At 44.4% G+C, this 25,140-nt stretch overlaps 1 protein-coding gene across 4 annotated transcripts in view; it reads right to left on the bottom strand.

Annotated features, from left to right (window-relative positions):
• Window positions 1-25,140, bottom strand: part of DCX (doublecortin) — a 57,570-nt gene that overhangs the window by 2,657 nt on the left and 29,773 nt on the right. Inside the window, exons 4-6 of one of the 4 annotated variants that reach the window (XM_020784388.3) lie at window positions 11,011-11,113; window positions 5,596-5,733; window positions 1,528-1,622 (exon numbers count right to left, since the gene is read on the bottom strand). In XM_020784388.3, the coding sequence (XP_020640047.3) occupies window positions 1,528-1,622; window positions 5,596-5,733; window positions 11,011-11,113 (336 nt within the window). Of the gene's footprint in view, window positions 1-1,524; window positions 1,623-5,595; window positions 5,734-11,010; window positions 11,114-25,140 lie in introns of all 4 variants that reach the window. The other 3 variants (XM_020784389.3, XM_078380653.1, XM_078380654.1) reach the window with 3 other exon arrangements.

Here is a 25,140-nt window from a genome sequence, read left to right as displayed (position 1 = left end):
GGGAGCGTGTGCGCCAGAGGTGCGCCTTCTTCCCCCATCGCTTCATGCATGCACAGGAGCGCCTGCCCACCCGCACCCTCACGCCACCCCCTGCACCCAGGGGCATACTTGAAGGGGTGAGGGAGTGCATGCCAGCAGCAGCAGCGGAAGCCTGGAAGTCTGAGCTTGGCTGGGGTTATATCGCTTTTTTTGTAACATGGGGCGTGGGAGATGAAAGGAACAACCTCCCTCTGTTTTAGGCCATTTTCTGACAAGCTTCAGATTTTTAAAAAACATAATCCTACAAAAAATATTGAACCAATACCAAAGTAACATAATGAGTAAGAGGGAAGATGGAGTAACATGCGAAGGCAATGCATTACAAAGTTATCATTCTAACATTTCCTTTTAGGAAAAAAATGAGGAAAAGTCTGTGTGGCTCAAGATTATACAAACGCAAGAGTTCAGGGATAACATTATTGGACCACTAAAAATCGCAAGCTTTCTCGGGTAAAAATCCCACTTCCTCAGGCTGTGACAGACACAAAAGCTTGCGATTTGTGTGATTTCTTAGTGGTTCAATGAAGGTATCTCCTAATTCTTGCATTTCCTTTAACCCCCCCCCCCCACGAATTTACAACTTTACCAGCGTTGATCCTTCTGTGTGCTCAGCAACGATCTGAAGGTGCCAGAGACCTACATTTACATAAGGCCCCTTATTAGGGGTAGGTTAGAATTTTGTATCCCTTCATTTTTTAAAAGCATGTTGCAAAATGCACCGGTCTCTTCAAATCTGGGATGAAAGGAGAGTGTGGCCAGCCTCCCGCTTCATGCATTAGCCTTCCATATAGACAGCCAATGACCACCAGAGTTGGCATCTATTTGTAGATATTAGTCATAATTCTTGACTGGTGTGGAGGATGTGGAAAATCAGAGGATGTTTGCAAGAAACCCTAAGAGCTGCAAGAGGCACCCCGGCCTCAGAAAACTGCAAAGGCAGCACTAGCAAAATATAATTATATAGCACATTATACGGCTTGCAGAAGGAAGGGCGTTGAGTCTGCATTTTTAAAAGCCTCCTTATAAGGATATACCAAACTGATGGCTTACAGCTTTTTCAGATTATCTTCTATTTCCTGTAGCGCTCCACAGGGCTCAGGACTGCCAAGATTTTAGGATCTTTCCAAATTAAAACAACTGTTGTTGGTGAGGGAGTAAGCCTTTTGGACAGCTGGCAGACCTTCTTCCTTCTCTCTGCTTTTTGGTATGATCAGAGATTCATTGTTGCTCAATGTTATACGCTTGCTGAAATTCATTGGCCAGCTGGAAAAGGCAATTTTAAAGGCAAAGCCATGTTTGATACGATAAAGATGCAAAATACTGTACAATTTGTGTTCATCTCTGTGCAAAACTAGGCCTTACAGAGCTGGTGGCTGCAATACCACTATCTGGCCTTCCTTAAGGGTGGCACTACAGCTCTGGAGGGAGCGCCTCAGCCTCCGTTCCATCTAGCAAGGTATCTCTGGTAAGGTATAAGAAACGTAATACCTTGTGCTTACGGAGGCTCCCTGGACTAGTAGGTGTGGAGATCGGGGACTGCTTCGATTTGGGGGTGGACAGCTGGCTGCTGGATGTCCCGTTTGCTGCCATGAAACAAAAGAGAAATCAACCAGTGAGCAAAGGTTCAAGGACATTGGGAGGAGGTGGGCCACCCACCTCCTTCTTGTCAAATCACTTCTATTTATGAAATCTGCAACTCACAAACAAGCAATCTGAATACAGATCTCCTAGTCTGGGTGACATCGCTTTTGTATTGTTGATGCAGAGATTACTGTGCTAATTTTGCTTCCCAATAAAGATACCTTGACATGGGAAAGACTAAAGCACAGATGAACTTCACCAAGGGTAAAGGCAGCTGTGTTTGCAAGTGACCTGGGCAGGTTAAGCAATTAAAGACCAAAGCAAGCACCAAATAGGATGTTGGTGCGGAACCCAATAACATTATTTAGGATGCTCTTGTATATCATTCCCTTTTTCCCCCACTGCCCTCAGACCCTTTTTTCACGGCCAACAAAGAGAAAGCATGATGTGATGCTGTCAGGTCACTGGTTTCTATACAGTGGTGCCTCGCTAGACGATGATAATTTGTTCCACTGAAATTGCTGTTTAGCGAAATCATTGTCTAGCAAAAAGCATTTCCCCATTGGAATGCATTGAAACCTGTTTAATGCATTCCAATGGGGAAGAATCGTTGTTGTCTAGTGAAGGTCGGCCATAGGAAAGCTGCTTTGCCAACCGCCGATCAGCTGTTTAAATCGCTGTCTTGCGAAGCTTAGGTCCCGAAAACACCTGTTTTCCGAGCGTGGAGGGAGCTGTCAAAATCGTCATCTAGCGAAAATCTGTTTGCGAAGCAGGGGCCAAACATTGTCCAGCGAAATTCCCCGATAGGAATCACTGTTTTGCGAATCACTATAGTGATCGCAAAAAGTCAATGTCTAGCGAAAAATACTGTCATGCGAGGTAACTGTCCAGCGAGGCACCACTGTAGTTGTATGTCAGGGGACACGGTACACTGGTGAGAGGCAGTCATCATGATGGACTCTTCCATCATGATCCCATGATCCCAAGGAGACTCAGAAGAAGAGAGAGGCAGTCGTGTCAATCCTTATCAACAAACCAGTCTTCGCTGTGATAAAGAGAAGGTATTTCCAAAAGCTGAGGGAACTTAACTGCCTATTCAACACCAAGCAACCTCAGAACAAGTAGCAGGCGCAACAGGAAAAGCTCACAACAATCTCTGGCTCTGGGAAGATCAGTCCCCTGTCCTCCCATGCTTGGAAGACTAAAACTATGCTCGTGCTGAACCGAGAAACCTGTGAGGGCTGGAAAATGACACATTTTATGGGAAAAGTCTCAAGAGTTTGATCCCGTGAGCCTGGATTGTATTACTGCTTCGAGTAGCGGCAATACTATTTTGTGTCAGGCTTAGAGATGGGTGTGAACTGTGGTTCGGCGGTTCGGTGTGGTTCGACGGTTCGGCCACACAGTTATTCTGTGGGTGCCCCAGTTTCCCGTGCCCTGCCTTCTCCCATGGGGGGGCAATCGGATGCAGCGGTGTGGCTTCCCAACCCTGCCTCCTTCATCAAATGCCCACTCAGGCCATGGCCCCGATACCCACTTCATCACCATAATTACCAATCAATTCCCATAACTGATATTCATTTCTGTTATTCATACTTGTGTGGCTGAGGTTTTGACGGTGATTTAAGAGGCTTCTAAGGAAAGTCACCGGCAGAACATTCCTGATGGCATCATGTCACATCCCTGAGATCTTTTGTATAGTTTTACTAGGTTAGTTAAAACAACAACGACACAACCTTTGACCCTGGGACATCCGGGTTCGAATTCCAATCAGTGCATGAGACTCATGGGGGCAGCCATGGGCCAGAGACTTGGTCTCAGACTAATCTACCACACAGGGCATTTTAAAGTTAAAGGGGAAGAGAGTTAGATGTGCCAACAAGGTCATTGAAATAAAGGTGGTATATAGGGACATACACTGTTTTCGCACAAGTGCATAAAAACAAGCCAAATCAGAATGTTTATGCATTTCAGGGAAGGCCACGAAGCGGAGCAAGGCAGTCAGAGACATTAATATGGCAGAGAGGCACCCTGACATGTCATTTAATAGTGGTTGAAGTGAAATAGGGAGATCAAAGAGTAACCAAGTAAAATGGGGCTACTTGGAGACTGGACAAACTTTCTGTGACTGTGGAGAAATTCAGTCCACACAGCACTTATGTGCTTGTAATTTATGCCCCACCACGTGTACAAAAGAAGATCTAGCAAACAGTGGAGAGAATGCTACTACAGTAGCTTGCTGCTGGTCAAAAACAGTCTAATTCCCATAACATTTTAATTTGTTTTAAATTATATCGGTATTTCATGTGCGTCCATCATTTTAAATTGTGCAGCAAGAGGATAGGAATCAAGGAGGAGACCAGGCACAACAGACGCCGTCCAGACTTTTGCTGGCCGGATTGTACTTTCTCCCAATCAGGCATAGCCTGCAGGAGGAGGTCATGGTTTATTTAAAATCAATGTCCTATGGATCTTTCCCTCCGGTAGTTACAAAGGGCATGGAAAGGTTAATCGGTCTTAAAGCAACACGGGCTCCTTCCCCAATCACAGAGCAAAGACTATTTCAGACAGATGGACCAACCGACCGATTGACAGATAAGATCACTGGCGATCATTTGATGTGCTTGCTTTAAGACGACACACCCAGCAGGTCAAAATTCAAGACCCTGGCTCATAACCCCTCTCTTTTCTCCCCTATCAGACTACCTGGTAGGGATCCTGCAGAAGCTTTTCTAAACCAGCAGGCATCTACAGTAGAGGATGCTCTCTAATCCTGGCAACCCGTTCCCCGAGATAGTCTGCTTGTTGTTTATCCAACAGTCATGCTGTAAGAAGAGAAAATATGTGGCCCAAGACAGATGTTTTCCACTGATAAAGCTGACTTTAGTTCCACCTTAAACTTCTTCTTCCATCTGATTTTTAAAAATTAGATATCTGGGTCCCACATAACAGGTCATCTGATTGCAACCTCTGGGCAAGCAATAGAGAAGGCATGGAACAGTTAACATTTCAGAATACAACATCTAGTCCAGTGATTCCCAGCCTTGGGTCCCCAGATGTTCTTGGGCTGCAACTCCCAGTAATCTTGACCAGTATAGCTAGTGGTGAAGGCTTCTGGGAGTTTTAGCCCAAGAACATTTGGGGACCCCAAGTTGGGAAACACTGATCTAGTATCATGGAAAAACATTACCCAGAAATGGAATCAGGTGTGTTTCGTGTGTTCTGTCCATCTTCAACACTAGCTTCTCCTTTCTTATGGATCTCCTTTGATCAGTTACAAGACATACCACGCTGGGCAGATGTACGATCTACACAACACTTTTCACCCTTTCTTACCAGCTGTCATTACTTGTGGGGTGGACATTTGGTTGTTGACCACTTGTTCAGCTTTTCCTTCTGGCCTAGAGTGATAATGGGCAAGTATACAAGCAGGCAATGCTAACTGTTGCCTTCCTTTAATCTCCTTATGACTGTTTACTAGGTATGGGGCTTTCAGATATCTTAGACTTCAACCCCCAGGATTTGGCAGAAATCCCCATCAGGCAGAATTCTGAGGGCTTTAGCCCAGAAATCAGAATCCTCACAGGAGTATTCAGTTAAATGTAGTCAGGGAATGAAGTCTCTGTCAGCCATTTTGTTCCTGTGAGGAAGAACGAGGAAAATGGGTGGGAGTGGCTAAACTCTGTGGGAGCTGCAAGGGATTAGAGGACTGGAGGTCTCTCTGCCCATTAGGCTCTGTACAGAGTGCCTCTGAAAACAAAACCGCCACTAGGTCCATCATCAGTGATGAAGAGTCAATGGTCAGTTGGTGTGGAAGGGGCTGCCATCTTGCTCTTTGTCAGAATAGGCCTTGGGCCGGATCACTCCGTGACATACGAAAGAGAAAACTATGGCCCAGAGAGTTAGAGGTCAGCTCGTCACCTGAACCCATGTCAGGTTCAACATTTATCTGCTGGGAAATGAACTGCCACTCACCATCCTGAGGGTTACCTGAATCAGCTGGGGATTTGCTCCGGCGCACAGGAGCCGGGCTCTTTGCCGAACTCTTCTGAGGTGTCGGAGATGACTTGCTTCCGGGAGTCGTCGGAGGGTTGGCCTTCATTACTCGGCACTCTGAGGAAAGCGAAACCAAAGGACTGTGAGGATCTGCATTGATCTTAAAGCTTTGTGCAGAGGGACAACACATAAAACAGGAGGCAGTAGCAGTGAAGCTTATAAAGGGCAACGTACCACTGGATAAGCATCCATACTGTTCCTTTGCATTAAAATTAAATGGATGGATGGATGGATGGATGGATGGATGGATGGATGGATGGATGGATGGATGGATGGATGGATGGATGGCTGGATGGATGGATGGCTGGATGGATGGCTGGATGGATGGATGGATGGATGGATGGATGGATGGATGGATGGATGGATGGACTGAGAGATTGGATGGATGGATGGATGGATGGATGGATGGATGGATGGATGGATGGATGGATGGATTAATGGATGGATGGATGGATGGATGGATGGATGGATGGATGGATGGATGGATGGATAGATGCTTGTGCAGCTAGGAACCCATCCACCCACTCCTTTTTTTCTGGGATAGGGGGAGCTTGTTTTTAATAGGGACTCAGACTTGAGACTTGGTACCAAAGACGTGGATTCAGACTTGGGACTTGCCAACATCTGGTGCTAAATATATTCTTTGGGTGGTGTCCCCTTAGAAGAAGACAAAGAATCCATTCCACTGGTAAAGCATTCCATGTGATCTCCGGCTTGAAGTTGTCAGTCAAGGGACTTCTGTACACACCCGTCTGTAAAAGCCTGAGAAGCAAGAACTGCACACACAATCAGCTGTGGTGCGCACAGTAAAACCAAAGAGGAGTCTAGCCTGTATTTTTTACCAGTCACGATGGTTTTTATTGTTGTTATACATTGGATCATCCAGGAAGAGGTCTTGTGAAATCTTTATTTGCATAGCTTATTGTCCATATATTGTATGCTGTATTAAAAAAAATGAAACTTGGGATTTTTAACACACTCCAAGAGTATGTCTTGCTAGACAGGATTATGCACTTGCCAAGGTTACAACAGTCAGAGTAATACTCCATCCACTGCATCCCCCAATCTCTGCTTGGCTGGAGTGGTGATCATCTTGGTTGGTGTCAATGGGATGATGCTTGGATGGCAAGAAGGCAAGAAAAAACTCCTTGCATACATTTCTCTCAAAGTCTGACCAGTCATGCAAGAGAGGGTTGCATGAGGACAATGGAGCCTAGAGGAGGTTGCATTACCCTTTTCTGAAACAGCTCAGAGGAATGTAAGTCAGTCCAGGGAACATATCTTGCCTGCAATTATTCTGTTTTGTCTCGTGCTGCAGGAAATCTTTTGGGATCTGGGCCTTAGCAATCAGAGATGCAAATTGTGCCCTTGGCTACCTTCCAATGACTGTTCTCAAGCACAGTAAATGCAAGATACAGAGGTGAAGAAAAGAAAGTGCTAAGACAGAGAGGTGTTTCCCCACTTTGGAAGAGCATTTATGCAGAAGGAAGGAAGGAAGGAAGGAAGGAAGGAAGGAAGGAAGGAAGGAAGGAGCTCATGATGAATGGAAGGAAGGATACCCCCGCCAAAAAAACCCAGTGTACTTCCAGTCTGACCTAAAGAGACAGAATTGTATTTTTCCAAAGGAGTTCACAACCACAGAAAGGGGGGGGGATGAATATGCACAAGGCACATGCAGTGCCTCAGACTGGCTCATGATCACACATCAGACAGTATCTGATGTCTCCCACATTGTTGGCAATCTTCCAGTCGGGCAAGCAGAATTGCTCCTGACAAAAGCCGTCACAAGTAGAGACACATGCCTTCAGGACATGAGGAGGCCAGAGCAATTGTGCTCCAGCTGCTGAGATGTGTAATATGTTCCGAGAAAGGAGGACGGCCGGAACGTATCCCTGTTGCAGAGATTCTGGATCATGAATAGGAGCTCAAACCTACATTCCCAAATGTTGCTGTTGCTGCAATCATTTGCTAAATTTACTTAGAGAGTTTATGGAAGAGAGATAGCCACTCTGGAAGCTAGTCTTCAGCATACAGAAACACTTTTACTGCTTGCTATATGGGAGATCCTTTTAGGGATAGCTCAGAAGAAAGAGACTCCCTACACTTTTCGGCAGAGGCTCCCTAAACCTTAAACCCATGCCTGGAAGTCTGATGAGGCAGTCATGATTCTCATTGTGATGGAGGAAAAGAAGCAGGACGTGACCTCAAAGAGAGAAACAGGAAGGAAAATCAGGAATGCCCATCTACAGAGAGAACTAGAAAAGACAAGTGGAGAAAATACAGCCAGCTAGCTGTCTGTTGGCCCTATGAATGGTCCCTTCACTTTTCCTGCCCTTCCGGCTTAGATTTGTCCATCGGCAGCTACTGCAAATGTCCGTGCTTCCTTCCAGGACCCTCGTCTGTTTCCTGCTTCAACACAAACCCTTTTGACCTTCCTTGCGGAGTGAAGCAGAGGAAGGTGTCTGCGGACCTGATTTTTTCTAGCCCTAGCTGTGTAAACATCTGGTAAAGCACATTGTCAGGCTGCCGAGCAGCGCAACGCCATGTGGTTCCCAACTGCCACGTCCCCATGTATGTGAGACATCTGATGGAAACTTCGCTAGGAACACATAACGCAGCCTGGACCTTTCCTGCTTTCTGCCTCTGCTCTCCACCTCGAAGACCTGAGAGTGCCCAGAGCATCTGTCTGCTCCAGCGGTGATGGCTGGCGAGGCGCCCAGTCCTCTTCCACCTCAAGACACCACAGGCTGGGCTTCCTGTCAAATCGCAAGGTCAGGATTTCTGCTCAACACAGAGAGCTTCCCCAGAGCGACTGTCATTCAGCAGGAGACTCGGATGTTTATCTTCCCCATGCAGTCGGCCATGCCTCTTCTCACACAGTCTTGCTGTGCGATTTTGGGACATGTGAGCCGCTGACCTTCATGGTTCAAATAGGGGCACCAAACTCCAGAAAACACCCCCGTGCAGTGAAACAACCACATGCACCCTTACACACAGGCACAGATGCATATCATTCTGCACCACCACCTCCTCTGCCAAAAATGTTAAGTTCCACAAGGACCATACATGATGCAAATTAAGCGGTATTCGCATCTAATATTCTTGCTTTGTGTGATGCATTCTGCTTCCCAGCACGGTAGGACATACAAGGAACTATGGAGATATCCTACGGTGAATAGCCACTGCTCACTGGTACTGTCTCTATGTGATGTGCAGAATGCTCTAGGCTCCTGTTTCCAGATAGGAAATTTGAAAATGGGAATTATATCTGCCTAAAATCCTGACGTGCTGCTGCCGGTCAGTATCAACATTACTGGTTTCAGTGGACCAATTATGTACTTATAAAACCATTTCTTACGTTGTTGTGTACTGAGCCATTCATCCTTAGCCTCAGAGTGAATCCTGTATGTACTGAACAGAAGGAATTGCTTATCTTAAGGAAGGAAGGAAGGAAGGAAGGAAGGAAGGAAGGAAGGAAGGAAGGAAGGAAGGAAGGAAGGAAGGAAGGAAGGAAGGAAGGAAGGAAAAGAGAGTGGAAAAAGGAAGGAAGGAAGGAAGGAAGGAAGGAAGGAAGGAAGGAAGGAAGGAAGGAAGGAAGGAAGGAAGGAAGGAAGGAAGGAAGGAAGGAAGGAAGGAAGGAATTGTGAGATCTTGTGTTTGAAACACTTGGAAAATCAATGTTTCTCAAAATCAATGTTTTGATATTTTTTAAAAAAAAACACTTGGAAAATCAATGTTTCTCAAAATCAATGTTTTGATATTTTTTTAAAAAAAAGAACTGGAAGTAGTCTCTTATACAAAATTCATCCATACGGCTTTAACAAAGATAATGTTTCCTGACAGATCCTGGGGCGCCCACGAAGAGTATAATGTTGGCACGGTTAATGAGACCAACTCTTCTGCCTTGTGGCAAATCTGTTGGTTCTCATTAGATGGCACCACAAGGAAACTGCTCGATCAGTGGGGAACCAAGACGGCTGCCTCCATGGGCGATTGTTTAAAATAGTTCTGTCTTGACAAAGACATTTCAGCCTCCCTGATAAGAACAGCAGGGTAGTTCCTTCTATGACAAAAAGCTGAGTTTGGTCTTTAATCACATAGGTTGGTTAAGAAAAACACAGATTTCTGGAATGTTCTGTGCAAGAGGAGGGACAGTTTTCTTGAATTCTGGACATCAAGGCTGCCTCGTAACAACAGCCAGAGGCTCACACAAACCAAAGCGTCACAGCATGTGACCAGAAGATTGTTCTACAGCAGTGGTTCCCAACCTTGGGTCCCCAGACGTTCTTGGACTGCAACTCCCAGAAGTCTTCAAAACTAGATCTGCTAGCCAGGATTTCTGGGAGTTGCAGTCCAAGAACATCTGGGTTAATCAAGATTGGGAACCACTGGTCTATAGGATTTCCTTTCGTTAGCACTACCCTTGCAATTCTGTAGGAAGTCAAAACCGGAGGCCATTGGGGGATTTATTTACATGCAAGGAAGCTGAAGAAAAAGAGTATGAAGGAAACTAAGAGAGTTTCTCAAGGTAGACATGAGATGAGGCTTACAAGTTCCTCCGCAGTGTTGCTGGATTGCAAACCAAACACAATCCAAAGCTGAAGATGGGGATGTGCCCCTATGAGTGAAATATCTGGAGTATTCTAACTCGAAAGACAGAGTTCTAAGAGGACCTCTCCCATTTCTGAGGTTCTTGAGGGCTTGCTCCATGTTCTCATTTTCAAATCTCCTTCAGCCTGGGAAAGGGAGATCTGGTGTAAACACCAGAAATGAAGATCTAAAATGTGATGCACCACATAAAACGTGATACATACATACATCATCATAATCATCACTATCACCATCAGCTGGAAGGGACCCTATGGATCAAGTTCAGCTACTCTCAAGGAGGCCCAGAGGGGAATCAAACTCTGAACGTCTGGCAAGTCTAAACCACTGAGCTATCCGGCAGTTTGTGTTTCCTTCATCAGTATTAAGCTTTATAGAACTTGAGGAGTATGGATGAAAATTCTGTAAATAGCAAGAAATCTTTCAGAGCACAGACAGAGTTCTGACTCCTGTCCTCTGAAGAGTCCAGCCACAGAGACTGGCAAAACGTGAGGAAGAACAACCTTCAGAACACGGCCAAAGAGCCAGAAAAACCCACAACAACCAACAAGAAATCTCTTCGCAGCCGCAAAAAGGTAAACTCGTATTTGTAGGTCTACATGCACACACAGGCACGTGGACACGGAACATTATCTAAAATAAATCAAACTATGGAAATGTAGGTTAGATCCAGAAAAGAAAGGGAGGCACCCCACCCTTTCAACGCAACCAAGGGAATGGCATTACCGTTTTCATCCAGCGAAAAGTCGTCCTGTGCGTAGCGAAATTTTTCTGGACCGCAGGCAATGAACACATCATCGTCCCCAAAGAAATCATGAAGGCAGGTCACCTACCGAGAGAATAGATTCATTCATTTTAGTTTTAATTCACAGCACTCAGGTTTCATGTTGACATCAGGTAGTTTCATCTCCGTGTCCTCCACATCCACCATTGTTTCAATTCATTTTCTATGGGAAAACGTGGTACGTTTTCAGCAAATCGGTTCATTGAGGGGGTAAACCAGCAGTGACATGCAGTGAGGTATAACCTTCTCAATTGACTTCCAAAATCACTGATGGCAGCAGAAATCATACGCAAGAGGTCTGAAACAGCTCCATCTGCTCTTCAGTAGCCCCACTTATGACAACTTAATCGTACCTTACTGTCAAATATCTGTTACGACAATTGCACCAGAGCAACAAGATAATCACGTCCCGGATGAATTAACTGGAAATACCAATAATTTCATGCAACTCATGTCGCATTACCTCCAGAGAGCTCAAATTTAAAGTGAATCAGAAAGAAAGAAGTGAACCACGAGGAAGGGAAAGAAGAGCACCCTGGTATAATATTTGTTCATAAAGATTAATTTAATTGTTTGAAAATTAACAGTTGCACCAGAGCCATGACTGGCTAATTTTGTGCCAGAGGCAAAAATATGAAGTTGTTCCCCTTGATATGGTCATGGTCGCTACATTCACAGTGTGTAAACCTATGTCCAAGGAGTGTTGTGTCTCGTGGGCCCAATTATGAGACTCAACTCCAAGTCTACTGAACCAGAAGGCATGGATCTCTATTGCTACGCAGTAGCATGAAGTTGACTGTGAATAAATGAATTTCAAGCCATAATAAGTCAAATGCATACATGAATTTGTCTTCGATGGTGTTCAGCATTTCACACCAGTAACTGTTACAGCAGATTAAGAGTAGACAGCTGGACAATATAGCCTGTACGATACTGGCCCAAATCCTGTTGCTTAGTGTAGTAAGTTCCAGGAGAGAAGGCCCACAGAATCAAGGTGGGAATCAATGGGTCAGCTCCTCCATTGATTCAGAGAGGCCTACTCTAATTGCAATTTACTATACTAAAATAAGTGAAACCCTAGACATTCTGCATCATTCATTTCACAGCACCGAAAAGATCGAGAGTGTGGGGAAGAGGCTGAAATGCATGTTAAACCTAGGGAAAAATGCTGACTTCATGTCATCAATGGGAAGACATCACCATAGCAACAATTATCCACATTCACTGTGAATTTCACTCACATTTACCATGCTAAATCTGTGGATATAGGTATATAAAAAAAGCTGCAGCCCTCCATTTTCAGAATATACGAGAGACAATAGTGGTCAAGGCAGGAACCAAGAGAATCAAAAGCGGGGATCACATCGCTTTAATCAGGTAGCCTAGTGGTGATGTGATGGTCACAGAGAAGAGACAGCAGTAGGCAACGTCTGGTGTTACCTTGCAGATTTATGAATTACGGAGATCTCTTTGGGAGAGAGAAAGTAAAGAACTAATTTTCATTAGTTTTAGTTAAGAGCAGCAACTTTTTAAGAAGGGAACATGTTGACTACTAATTATACCACTAGGAGACTTCTTCTGCTAATTTGTTTATCTGGTGTTAGTAATGCAGATCCTTGGAATAACATATTTTGTCTATTTATGGTTTATTTGCATTGTGGATATTAGTCACTGACTGTAATAAAGTTTCTCTCTCTCTCTCTCTCTCTCTCTCTAAGAAGGAATTGGTCTTGTCTGCTTGCTTGAAGAAGCAGAATATCGGCTTACAGCTACATGCCTTTTTGGGGGACAAATTTCCTAAAGTAAAGGGGCAAAATTAAAATTAGCAACAGAATATTGGACAGATCAAGCCTCACCTTCAACTCTAAGGGCACTGATTTTATCATGGCTGGAAAGAACTGGGCATATTTAGCTGTGAGAGAAGATGGAGGAGAGACAAGAGGATGACACTCTTCAAATGCTTGAAAGATAGTCCTACAAAGGGCAGGATTGGTTCTGAATCCTCCCAGAGGTGCAGGGCATGTCATAATGGGCTCAAGCGACAGGAAGCCAATTTCTTGCTGAATATCAGGAAAAACCTCTTAACTGTTAGAGCAGTATGACAAGGGAACCCATGACCTCAAGAAGTGGTGAGCGCTCCAATGCTGGAGGCATTCAAGATAAAATTCGAAAATCATCTGTCAGAAATGCTTTGATTTGGATTCCTGCCTTGAGCAGAGGGTTGGACTTGATGGTCTGATAAGCCAATGATTCTGTGGGGCAATGACGTGTATGCTGTGCAAAGCATAGGAACCAAATAAAAGGGAGGTGGCCTTTTCCCCTCCGTTCCCCAGGTTTGAGCTTTGGAAGTGGCTTCCTATATGCTTCCTATCATATCTTGTCCAGTCCATCTATTAGTACACAGGACTGTTTTGCTCCTGCAAGATGGTGGCCAGGAGTTCCTTGGGCAATCAGAAACCCTATCTACTTAAACGGGCAGTGTCTTATACCACAATATCAATGGAGCTGTCCGTGGTACTGATGCCAAAGAGTTTCCCAGCCTAGAAGCCTATGTTCTGCTTTCCCAGCTAGAGGTCCCACCCTTGTTCTTGAGTTTCTCCCACTGAAATCAAGAGAAAAGGAGGAATCCATGCAAATCCCAAGGATGCTATAAGGGAGCACCTGGCCTGGGGGCATGTTGGCATACCAGGAAGGCTGTGAATTCTGTGGATCCCTTCCTGGCTGTTTTAAATAAACCTTCACAGTTCTTGGGGAACAGAAGAAAGCCATGTGATCCATGAGTCCAAAACACTCCTCTGATTGGATCCATGTCTTTGTTGCAGATGTTCTTGGACCACAATTCCTAGAGGCCATCACCTCTCACTGTGCTGGCCGGGATTTCTGGGAGTTGTAGTCCAAGAACATCTGGGGACCCAAGGTTGGGACCCACTACTTGTCTGGATCATTAAAAAAAAACATACAAAGAAGGTTTATTTATTTATTATATATTTAAAATATTTATATGCCACCTTTCTTCCAAACAGTCCACGGTAGCTTACAGTATGAAAAGAAACAAAGTTAAACCTAAATAATAAATTATTAGTTTAGGTCGTTGTTCAAGGCCACAAAACTCTCCTTCTAAGCTCACCTTGCTTGTAACTTCTTAGTCATCTAGTAAAGGGACTAGCCAACTGAGAAGGCTATTGATGGGTTTTTATGACGATTCTTCCCAATGTATCCATAGGTACTTACAAAGTAATTTTTGGCATATCGTGATGACAGTTGCTTTAGCCCAAACACCATTGGGACTTTGCATTACAATTTACAATAATCACCACAGGCCCTGTTATATGTCTCACCCCCTAGAGAGGTGAGAGACCCCTGGTATTTGGAGTGCAAAAATATGTTGGGAGTCCTCGTTCAGAAAAAAAATTGGGGCCCCCTCCCCAAATTTGCCTTCTTTCATCTGATTTTTTTAAAAAATAAACTGGGGAACATTTCCCTCAGCCCGGCCACGTGAGCAAATAAGTGCTGCTCTATTTAAAGGCTATATAATCAGCTTGCTCAACCCTTCCACAGCCGGTCGGTTGGTAACCAAGTTGAAAGCAACTTGGCCCATCGCCAAATGGCCCCATCTGAACGTTCGAAAGGAACAGAACATGTCTGCTGAACTTTCGGTGCCTCCGAAACCCGAGAAATCCAATTAGTCCCACGCTGAGATGCTATTTTCCTCCATATAAACAGCGCATTTATAGCCAATGGACTCCAAAGTCGGGTTATCGACCTGTGGGACAGGGGGGAAAATGTATCGGCCTACGGTCAACAGCTATGGCTCTATCAAAGTATTGGCTCACTGGGGTGCCAAAGGTAAAACAGATTCGGATATGCATGCTCATCAATGTCAAATAATGTGCTATTTTCTCCTCTCTCTCCTTATTTGATGGAAAAAGTCCAGGTACATGTTTGAAATAGCTGGATTTCTCTTTCTGCACCAAGTTAATGGGATTTCCCTTCGCTCCTGACATTGCTTGCATGGGACTGCAAAAAGTGGGCCCATAGCACAAGGAAGAAAAGCGTCATTTTGAGCAAATAATCATCTTCTCATTCAATCAGCCCCCTCCAGAAACTAATACATTGTGAATGTCGTCCTGTTACTTAGCGTGGTAAGTCACAACTAGAGAAGCACCATGGAATCTGTGGAATTTACAGCGGGACTCAGCCAATCCTCACGGATTCAATGGGATGGCTGGATTGCTCAGTGGGTTAGGTCTCTTTCTGGAGAGCCGGAGGTTGGGAGTTCGATTCCCCACTTGTGCCTCCTGGGAGGAGAGCCAGCCTGGGTAGCCTTGGGCCAGCTGCACAGTCCCAAGGTTGCCCCTAGAGGAAGGGAAGGGTAAAGCACTTCTGAGTGTTCTCTGCCTGGAAAACACTGAAAAGGGTCAACATAAGTCAGAATTGATTTGATGGCACATTATTTTTATTCAAAAACACCAGGCACAGTCAATAAAATTATAAAAACATTGACTGGTATTAAATAACAGATATAAGTTTTAACCAAAAACCTAAGTATTGATAATATATGAATGCTGTTCCCAATATTGCAGGGGATTTTTTTTTGTAACTCTGATTGTGTTATTTCTGATATCTGCAACTGCTTATAATAGTGTGTGAAATACTGTGCCAGGTTGCTGTACTTTGTTAGTTTTTCCAATTCTTTATCTTCAACTCTGGCAATGTCAATGATCCGGACATTTCTTCAACTATCACTACTATGTCTGGTGTGTTATGTTCATGGTGTCTATCTGTTTGGATTCAGAAATCCCACAATATCTTGACATGGTCCTTTTCGGACACCTTCCCTACCTGATGTTCCCATGGATGATGATGATGATCATCATCACCACCACCACCACCACCACCATCTCTGGTTGTGACTTACTAATGTTAAGTGGAAGGATTTCAGCCTGTATGTCAACGAAATTGGGTAGGTTTTAAAAAAAAGTCAGAAGACCAGTGAAGCAGCCTAGAAGGCAGTCGTTGGAATTACATACACATTTTAAAAAGCGAAGCAGACCGGATGCAGACGGCTTTGCGTGTTCCTCGAAGGCTAAAAGTCAGCGGAGATGAGTTTGTAATTGCAATGGACACTGGCAGCCGCACAGCTTTTCGGCCTCACAACGGGAGGCAAGAACCTCAAGGCAAAGCCGGCCGGCTGATTCCATAGCAACGAAAATCCCAGCTTTCCTCTGCCATCCTCAACTGATAGATTGCGGAAAGAGTGGAGCTTCCTATGAAACCGAGGTATTCCCAGGCTAAAGAAGGGAGAAGTAAGGCGGGAGGAACTCACGCAGAACCAACATTTCTCGCAAAACGTGTTTTTTTTTCCTGAGAACATTCCTGAGATTTTTCTTTGTCCTTCCCATTGGGGGGGGGGAATCACGGTTCAGAGTTTGCTCTGAATACACTCCACCACTTTTCGGCCCAGGGTGTCTGCCCAGGCAAAATTTCAAGAGACTGCGGGGGTCCTAAGCTCTGATATTGGTGTATCAAAAAAAAGCACCACATCCCACCCAGAAAGTACAGTTGTGCCTTGCTAGACGATGACAATCCATTCCACTGAAATCTCTGTTTAGCGAAATCATCATCTGGCAAAAAGCATTTCCTCATTGGAATGCATTGAAATCGTCATTGTCTAGCGAAGATCGGCCATAGGAAAGCCGCTTTGCGAACCGCTGATCAGCTGTTTAAACAGCTGTCTTGCGAAGCTTAGGTCCCAAAAACACCCGTTTTGCTAGCACGGAGGGAGCTGTCAAAATAGTCTAGCAAAAATTGGTTTGCAAAGCAGAGACCAAACATTGTCCAGTGAATTTCCCCCATAGGAATCACTGTTTTGCAAATCACTATAGCAATCGCAAGAAGTTGACGTCTAGCGAAAAAACTGTCATGTGGGGTAACTGTCTAACGAGGCACCACTGTATGGATCTTGTGTCCACATGATTTTAGAAACTGAGAAGATTCTGGCCTGATTAGTAAGCACTTAGAGGGTGAACAACGACAGTCAGTATGGGAGCGGTGGACAGAATGTTAGCTTAGGAGGCAGAAGATCTGGGTTCCAATCTCCAACCAGCACAGAAACTCGTGTGTGTGTGTGTGTGTGACAACAGTAAACCGTTCCTCGAGGACTTCACATACATTGAAAACTGTATTAATTCTGCTGTAAGTTGGAAGTGAATTGATTCCACATTGCATTCTATAAAATAGTGCTTGCTTGGATACAGAGCAAATTGGCTGTGTGTGGAGAAATTCAATCCACGCGGCACTTAGGTGCATGTAATTTATGGCCCCACCATGTGTACAAAAGAAGATCAATCAAATGGGGTGAGATACCTCTGTTGAATTACCCCATGTCTGGTTGAAAGTAGTCTAATTATTTTAACATTTTTATTTGTTTTTGCCTATATTTCATACACGTCCATAATTTTAAATTGTGCAGTGCTACGATATGAGAAAAGAAAAGAAAAGAAAGCACATAATAACACAAACTGCCATGGGATATGAGGAATCTCCAGGGTAACCAAGGATACAATCCCGCTAGAACAGTGGTCCCATATCTTGGGTCTCCAGGTGTTCTTGGACGACAACTTCCAAAATTTGTGGCCAGCTCATCCATTTGGTGAAGGCTTATGGGAGTTTTAGTCCAAGAACATCAGGGGATCCAAGTTTGGGAAGCACTGCAGATAGAACCTCTGGAGAGCTACATGGAGTAACCATCTTCAGCAAACAGCTGCTTCTAACATTTTTAGGACTTTTTTGAGTGTGGGGCTTGGTAATTTTTTTGGGGGGGGGGAACTGCCATACTGCCCTGAACTGACTCAAGTTCATCCGATTTACGAATGAAGGAGGGCCAGACATGGGTTTTCCTTGGATGAAAGATGTCCAATGAATGCCAGAGAAGGCAAGGGAAGGATCCTCCATGTGAGCCTCTAGAATGGCTGTCCATCAGATTTGATAGTCCTGGCTTAGGTGGACCAACCGTGCCAGTCCGGATGTGGCACTGCCTTGTTCTCTCTTATGCTTCCTAATCCAGTCCTGCTGGTTACTGTTTGAATGGGGGTGAGAGCCCTCTTCCTTTCAATCTTCATTAGCGTGTAACCATAGAAACATTGCAGAACACATTTTTCAGTACATGTTAGATTTAGAGCATGCTCTCTCTCTCTCTCTCTCTCTCTCTCTCTCTGATACACACACACAATCTCCCACCCCCATATCTCACACGCTAAATGGCTGAATGTCTTGAGGAGACCAAGAATGAAAAGGTGAGCCTCGGGTCCTACATTATCTTGTGGAGATGACGTAAGGGCCAAGCGTGACAGCCAGAGAGAAGACCAATGGGTTTTTTCATTGTTACAGGCAGTCTTGGGCGTCTCTGGAAAAATCTTCCCAAAGCAGAGAAAGGAAATAATTGGAAACAGGAAGGGGATTTATTTTGTTTTATTTCTGGCCTCTGACAGCACAGCCGGAAGATTTGGCTCAGCGTGAACGTCCCTCGTTCGATTCTACATCTGTAACACATGGTAGCCTCTCCCGCTGTTAGGAGGAGCTCCCTGCCAGAATAAATGACGAGGGGAATCAATGTCGGACTCGGTGTTATTGTTATTATTATCGTATCAGGCCTCAAAGCCTCATCTTGGGCCGGCTGGAGTTGGCGTGCATGCAGTGATGTGGTGGTGTGAGGGAATTATCAACTTCTAAGTGAAGAAGGATTAGCCTCTGTGTTGGAAAGATTGGGGCAATTTCATTAATTATCTGGATTTTCCGGCTCGTAGCTCGTTTCAAAGAAAGGAAGGTTTTAGTTCAAATGTTACGGTTAGAGATGGGCAGGAACCAAACTATGAATAAAAAAAAACCCATGAAACAAGCTGGCCCGTAGTCTGCGGTCCATGGCCCATGGTTGGGTTCGTGCAAAAATGGAACATTTTTGCCGAAATGGAACAAAGCACCAAACTTTTCTCCACTTGGCACTTCTTGTTTTGGCAAAACAGATGTCCCCTCACCCCACCCCTTCCCATGCTGTTCCCACCAGTAGTTTTCTAGGAAACACACTTGTCAGATTTCTGTTTTTCAAACGAAAACAGGGTAGAGGTGGGGTGGAGAGACCCAAACGATGTCATCTTTTCAAATTCCAACCATCCCTTCTTCTCTAGGCTATAAATACCCTTGCACTTAGCATCTCCTGTCTTAACTTCACTTGGAGGTTGATGCATAATGGGAGGGATTCTTTAAATATTAGATACAGCTTCGACTGGCAGAGCACCCTAATTAAGACGTCCTGGCTCAACTGATTTCCTTCCAAACCCCTTTTGCTCCTGAGGGGGAAACAAGTCACTCCCTTGCTAAGCTGCTCTGAAGTGGGGAGCAAGTTTTGAACAGCAGAATCACAGTTTTCACGCAGATCCGACTCAAAGCATTCATTTGGCATCTTAGCAACAGGCTAAAAATGGTCTCCTTGAACAGACTAATTGCAGTCTAAAACCAGCTGTTTAAAGGGAATACGAACAAGAGTATCTATTTGCTGTGTTTTACATTGTCTTCTGCATGCACGGTTTCCTGCGCTAACCCTGCTCATCTTTTATATTTGTATCCTTGGAAAAGAAAAGAACAAGGATGACTGAATCGTTGGTCTGAAATTTATATTTTCGCCTGACAAAAAGATCCTGATTGTAAAAAGTCAATAAGTAGATCCGTAGGTAAATAAATGCATATATTTCTTTAGAAGAGGCTAGGAAAAAAAATATTGAAGCCGTTCTTACAGCTGTCTGTTATTGCTTCTTATTCTGCACTTCTCTCAGGAAGAGCCAAATAATGCATTCATTCTTAAAACCATCTGCCTCTCGGTTGTTCCCTGGCCCACTAAGCTGGGTGTTCGGATCTTCTCCAAATGAAATCTTCCTGTCACCCAGCGGCGAGCGGACGTGGCAGGATTATAAATCAAGGCTATATTTCACTGCGGAAATATTTACATTTGCTCCAATTTTGCTCTCTCCTCTTCTGCATTCTCTCTATTTCTATCTCGCTGCATGATTTGTTCAGATCAAGTCATGCAGGGCTAAACTGGAGCTCCTTGTAGGGGTTGAGAAAGCAGCAGGAAGGAGAACCAGATTTTAAAAATATATAGGCAATGTGGTGTAGTGGTTAGAGAGTTGGACCAGAATTTAGGAGATCTGGGTTTGATTTCCCACTAAGCAGTGAAATTCTCTGGGAGGACAGCCTGCTGCATAGCTCAGTGGTTTAGGCATCTGGCCACAAAGCCAGAAGTCATGAGTTCAATTCCCCACAGGACCTCCTTAACAGGGGCTAGATTGCAGTTCTAAGATGAATTGGGGTCAATGACACTCTTTCCGGCTGGTCTACCTCCTAGATTTGTGATGACAAAGCAGATGGACAGAGATCCCACCTTAAAATTGTTGAAGGAATGCAAGGATTTGGATGCGAAACCCTTCAAATAACAATTATAACCATAAATGTCAATAGCAGTTATTATTTTCAAAGGGTGGTAGCTGGTAAGCAAAACCCGGTGAAGCTAGTTGAATGAAAGCTAGCCAGAGGGCAGCATATCACTGTTACAAGCCAAGAGAAGAAAAGGTAAAAGATGGATTGAATCCCTAAAGAGAGCCACATGCTTGAGTTTTACAAGAGCTGAGCAGTTGAGGGGGGGACATTTTGGAGATGGCTCATTCATAGGGTGGCCATAAGTCAGAGGTGACTTGACAGCACGTTACAACTCTTTTCCTTCCAGAAGATCACAACGACAGGCCTACTTATCTAGAGCCATCTCTTCTCACTGCAGGAGAAAAAGCAATAGGCTAGTCGTAAAACTCCTTGTCTTTGCAATTAATACGCCAAGGTACTCAACGGCTAGAGCATGGGTTATGCTATAATATCAGCACACTAGAATGATTTAACAAGTGTTTTCCTTTTGCTGCATTAGCCTGGATTCAAGTAGGCAGAAATAATCACAAAGGCAGACCACTTAGTTCAGCTACATAGAGCTGGCTCTCATCGCCGATAAGCTGGCCGTTCAGATTTGTTGGGTGTTTTTTTTTTCCAACCGAGGTTCGCTCCAAAGTGCATACGAAACATAAAGATAAATGTTAGGTCCACCCATAAGGTGTAGAGGCGGCGGATCCTCTCATTTTCCATTTCTCTCATTTTCTTGTCTTTCCACTTGTAGGTTTTGCCTATTCCTGCATGTTTACACTTCTTAGAATGCACTTTAAAATGTTTGCTTTTAGTTGAGTGATTGTTACGATTTTAGGCTTTGTAGATTTACGGTTGTTTTATGCCCTGAAGCACACAAAGTGCCCCCTCGGCCAGATGGGTGGTATATCAATCAATCAATCAATCAATCAATCAATCAATCAATCAATCAATCAATCAATCAATCAATCAATCAATCAATGGTCCATGAAAACATTAATTTACATCTCTCTATGCCCATAAAGTGAACCCTAAATCCTTCTTCTTCTTTCATTAAGATATATATACATATATCTTTCACCTTAAGATATCATATGAATGTCACATGAATACTGTATATATATGGCCATTTTCCCCTTATGGATTTGCATTAGAACATGCTGAGAAATATGAGGGCGACACCATGCTGGTCCATGTGTTGAATAGATTTAGCGTTAAAACACGGACTGAATAAATTTCTCCCCCACCCCAATTAATGCTGATGAATGGTCTTCTGTTGAGTTAATTAGCAGGACGATAATTGCACGTGTTTATTAAGATGCAAGTCCCACTGTGTTCACTGGAGCTTATTTTAATGAGGGTGGATATCGTTTGGGCTATAGCTCATTTGATCAAATAGTTTAGGGGGCCACATACCTGAGACTAAATCCCACTAAAAACAGTTTGTAGTGTAGTTACACATACACACAACCTCAGGACCATATTTATACACAACCAAAGATTTCTAATGCTTATAATAATGACGGTGATCGTGCTATCTCCCCTGCCAGGTAAGTATGATTCCAATAGATATAAGAAAGGAGCTATGTCTGATCCCTTGAATTATCAACTCATAAATTTGCTTAGTGTCGTGAGGAGAAACTGGCAGTTTGTGCCAGTTTGTTTACCGGCTGAACAGGTGTTCTGTGCTTCTGTGCCCCACCTCCTCCAGCGGGCACCCACTCAGTCACAGTGTCCCGGCTTACCTGCCATGTCCCCATCCTGGTGCTGGCTCTGAGGGGGCGGCTGCTAGGGGAGGCAGGGCTGGGAACTGCCAGATACCTGTTCGGCTGGTAAATGAACTAGCACAAACCACCAAAATCTATGGCTAGAGATGGGTTCATGCCCATCTCTAGCCACAAGCAAGCTCTGTGTTGGCACCCTGGCTGGAAGTTCTGAGGATGGCTGGAACAGGAGAGTATCTTAATGAAAGAAGAAGCAAGATTCGGGGCTAGCCATTCCCCCCTTGATCAGTGGCTGATACAAAACCATTTGGTAGAGAAGTATATCACCCAACCTCATGGGGCACTTTAGCCACCTTCGTAGAGATAAAATCACCATTTGACAGCATCCCCGGGGAGAGGTTATGGGTCAATAGGGGCACGAACCGACTGTTCGGAATTCATGCCAGTTTGTCCTTCAGACAGACAGGCGTTCAGTGATACCCAGTCCCATCATCTCTGGCCGGCACCCACTCAGAGACAGCACCCAGAGGAGGCTTAACAAATCCTGATTTTTGCCCACTCAGTTCCAACAGGCTGATCCCTGCTCTACTGTACGTCGATGATACAGCAGTTTTACCCTTTACTAAAGTAGGGCTTAGAAGAGCCCAACGGGCTTTTGTAGCATAAAGCTCTGAAGAGCATCTTGTATTAAGGAGGACGATATCCTGGAAAATTCAACATAAACCATGTAGTGATAGACGAAAACCAAATAACAGGCAATCTGAAAGCAAAATAGACTTTAACCTTAGATTGGTGGTCTATTTGATCTCCTGGAGCACTCACTCAGCTTCACACACATGAGTTTGTCAAACAAATAAAAGATGCCGTCTTGCACAGTCAACGCCACTTTTTAGAGCAAGCTTAGTCTCAAAACATGTCTGCACACAGTGCCATGAACTGAAATGAACAGTGAGAAGCGAAGCAATAATTGTCTCTTTTGAACAAGGAATATATGATTGCTCTTTTATTTGGTCACTGCAGAGGGGTGACGAGAATACTGGGAGGCCCCTCTTGCTCAGTTTAGCTCACGAGCTTCCACTCCGACCAGCAGCACCAGTCCAGCATCTTATACTGGAAATAAAAATAATAATGAAGCTGTGCCATCAAGTCAGCTCTGACTTATGTTAAGCCTTTTTAAGGTTTTTCCAGATACAGACTACTCAGAAGTGGTTTACCATTCTCGTCCTCTAGGGGGCAACCTTGGGACTGTACAGCTTGCCCAAGGCTACACAGGCTGGCTCTTCTCCCAGGAGACACCGAGGGGAATCGAACGCTCAACCTCTGGTTTTGCAGGTTTTCCTCCCTTAGTCCAACATAAACATTACTAAACTCCATTAGGACCATGTTTACTGCTTAAATTTGCAATCACCCCATGTAAATTTCCTGGGTCCAGGCTGAGATCATGAATGGGCCTCCTCAAAGGAAAGACCTGGTGAGTGTATTCTCTGCTTTAGTGAAGGACAGAAAGCAGGAAGGATGACTGGGCAAATCTGTCATCTGTAAAGTGCACATCCCACCAGCACGAGTTTATTCCAATCTGCTGCTGCCTTGCCTTGCGATATTTTTTAATGTCCGTGTGAATATTCATGCTCATTTTGTGAGTAATTTCCCTTGATAGCTCCAGTTTCTACAAGCTGTTTTCTTTGACATATACGTTTTTGTATGCATCGGTGAACAAACCAGTGGATTAATTATGTTCCCCATCTAGATATCATTTGGGGAAGTGTGAATGTTCAACTGCAAGCCAAATATTTTTTTTCCTTCTGCCTAGCTGAAAGAATGGCTTCCTTGCCCAGAGAGGCTAATATTCACGCCACTTCATTGTGCCTACAAACCGCTGGGGCAGGGCTGTACATTGCTGTGTTCTTTTGCACCCCTCAAAGCCACAACATTTTAGCCTCTAGGCATGCAATTCAGAGGCGTCCTCTCAGCTAGATTCCAATCCCGGTCAGAGCCGTCCTACAATTAAAACACTGCACAAAAAAATGTATTCGTTGGCCAAATTGCAGCCGCTTGTTAAAGATATGAATAGATTTACAAGTTAGCGTACACCAGCGATACACTTCAACAGGCCCAACGACGACCACAAGTAAAATTGCACTTGTCTAAATTTTTGAAAATTTTAATGTTTCAATGCTAGAAATGGGCACACGATTTGGGAATTCGGGGCAGTTCGATTCCCAGCTGATCAGCTGATTTGCGGCTCGAAGACCTGCCTCCTCCAGCAGGCGCCCAATTGAAGGCAGCACCCGGAGGAGACACAGCAGGGGGTTGCTGTCCAATGAGTGCCTGCTGGAGGGGACAGGGCTCGTAATCTCAGATCAGCTGTTTGGCTGGGAAGCAAACCTCCCGAAATTGTTGAACCACAGTTTTTGCCCATTTCTATTTGATTCTATTGGTTTCATTTTCACCACATTTACTTTTGTTTCCTTTGTTTGGTCCCCCCCCCCCCATTGTTAACTGTCCAGAACAGTGTGTTGCACTAATGGGGCAGTCTATAAATTAATGAAACGAACAACCAATGATAAATAAACGTCTGGCAATAAGCACGTGCAGCTTGTAAAAATGAAGCAAATCTCCGTGTCGAAGAAAGCAAACTGCAGACCATTGCTAGCACACTTTCTCTCGTGTGATCCCTCTGAGATCATTCTGTGCATAAAATTTTCTCCACTCTTTGAACAGGCACTTTATTAAACATTTTGCACTTTGTAATATAGATGGGGAGCTCACCCACGTTCTTCTCCTTGTTTTTATTGCCCCCCTGCCTAGAGGTCTCTAGCTGAAAGTCACTTTCAAAGTGAAATGCAATCTTTCCATTTGCTTTCTAGAATCATAGGTTGCAACCACGATGCA

Source organism: Pogona vitticeps, chromosome 11 (genome assembly GCF_051106095.1).
Source record: "Pogona vitticeps strain Pit_001003342236 chromosome 11, PviZW2.1, whole genome shotgun sequence".
NCBI classification, from domain to species: domain Eukaryota; kingdom Metazoa; phylum Chordata; class Lepidosauria; order Squamata; family Agamidae; genus Pogona; species Pogona vitticeps.
Note: the sequence above shows the minus strand (reverse complement) of the source record. Positions and strands in the feature narration are given on the sequence as shown.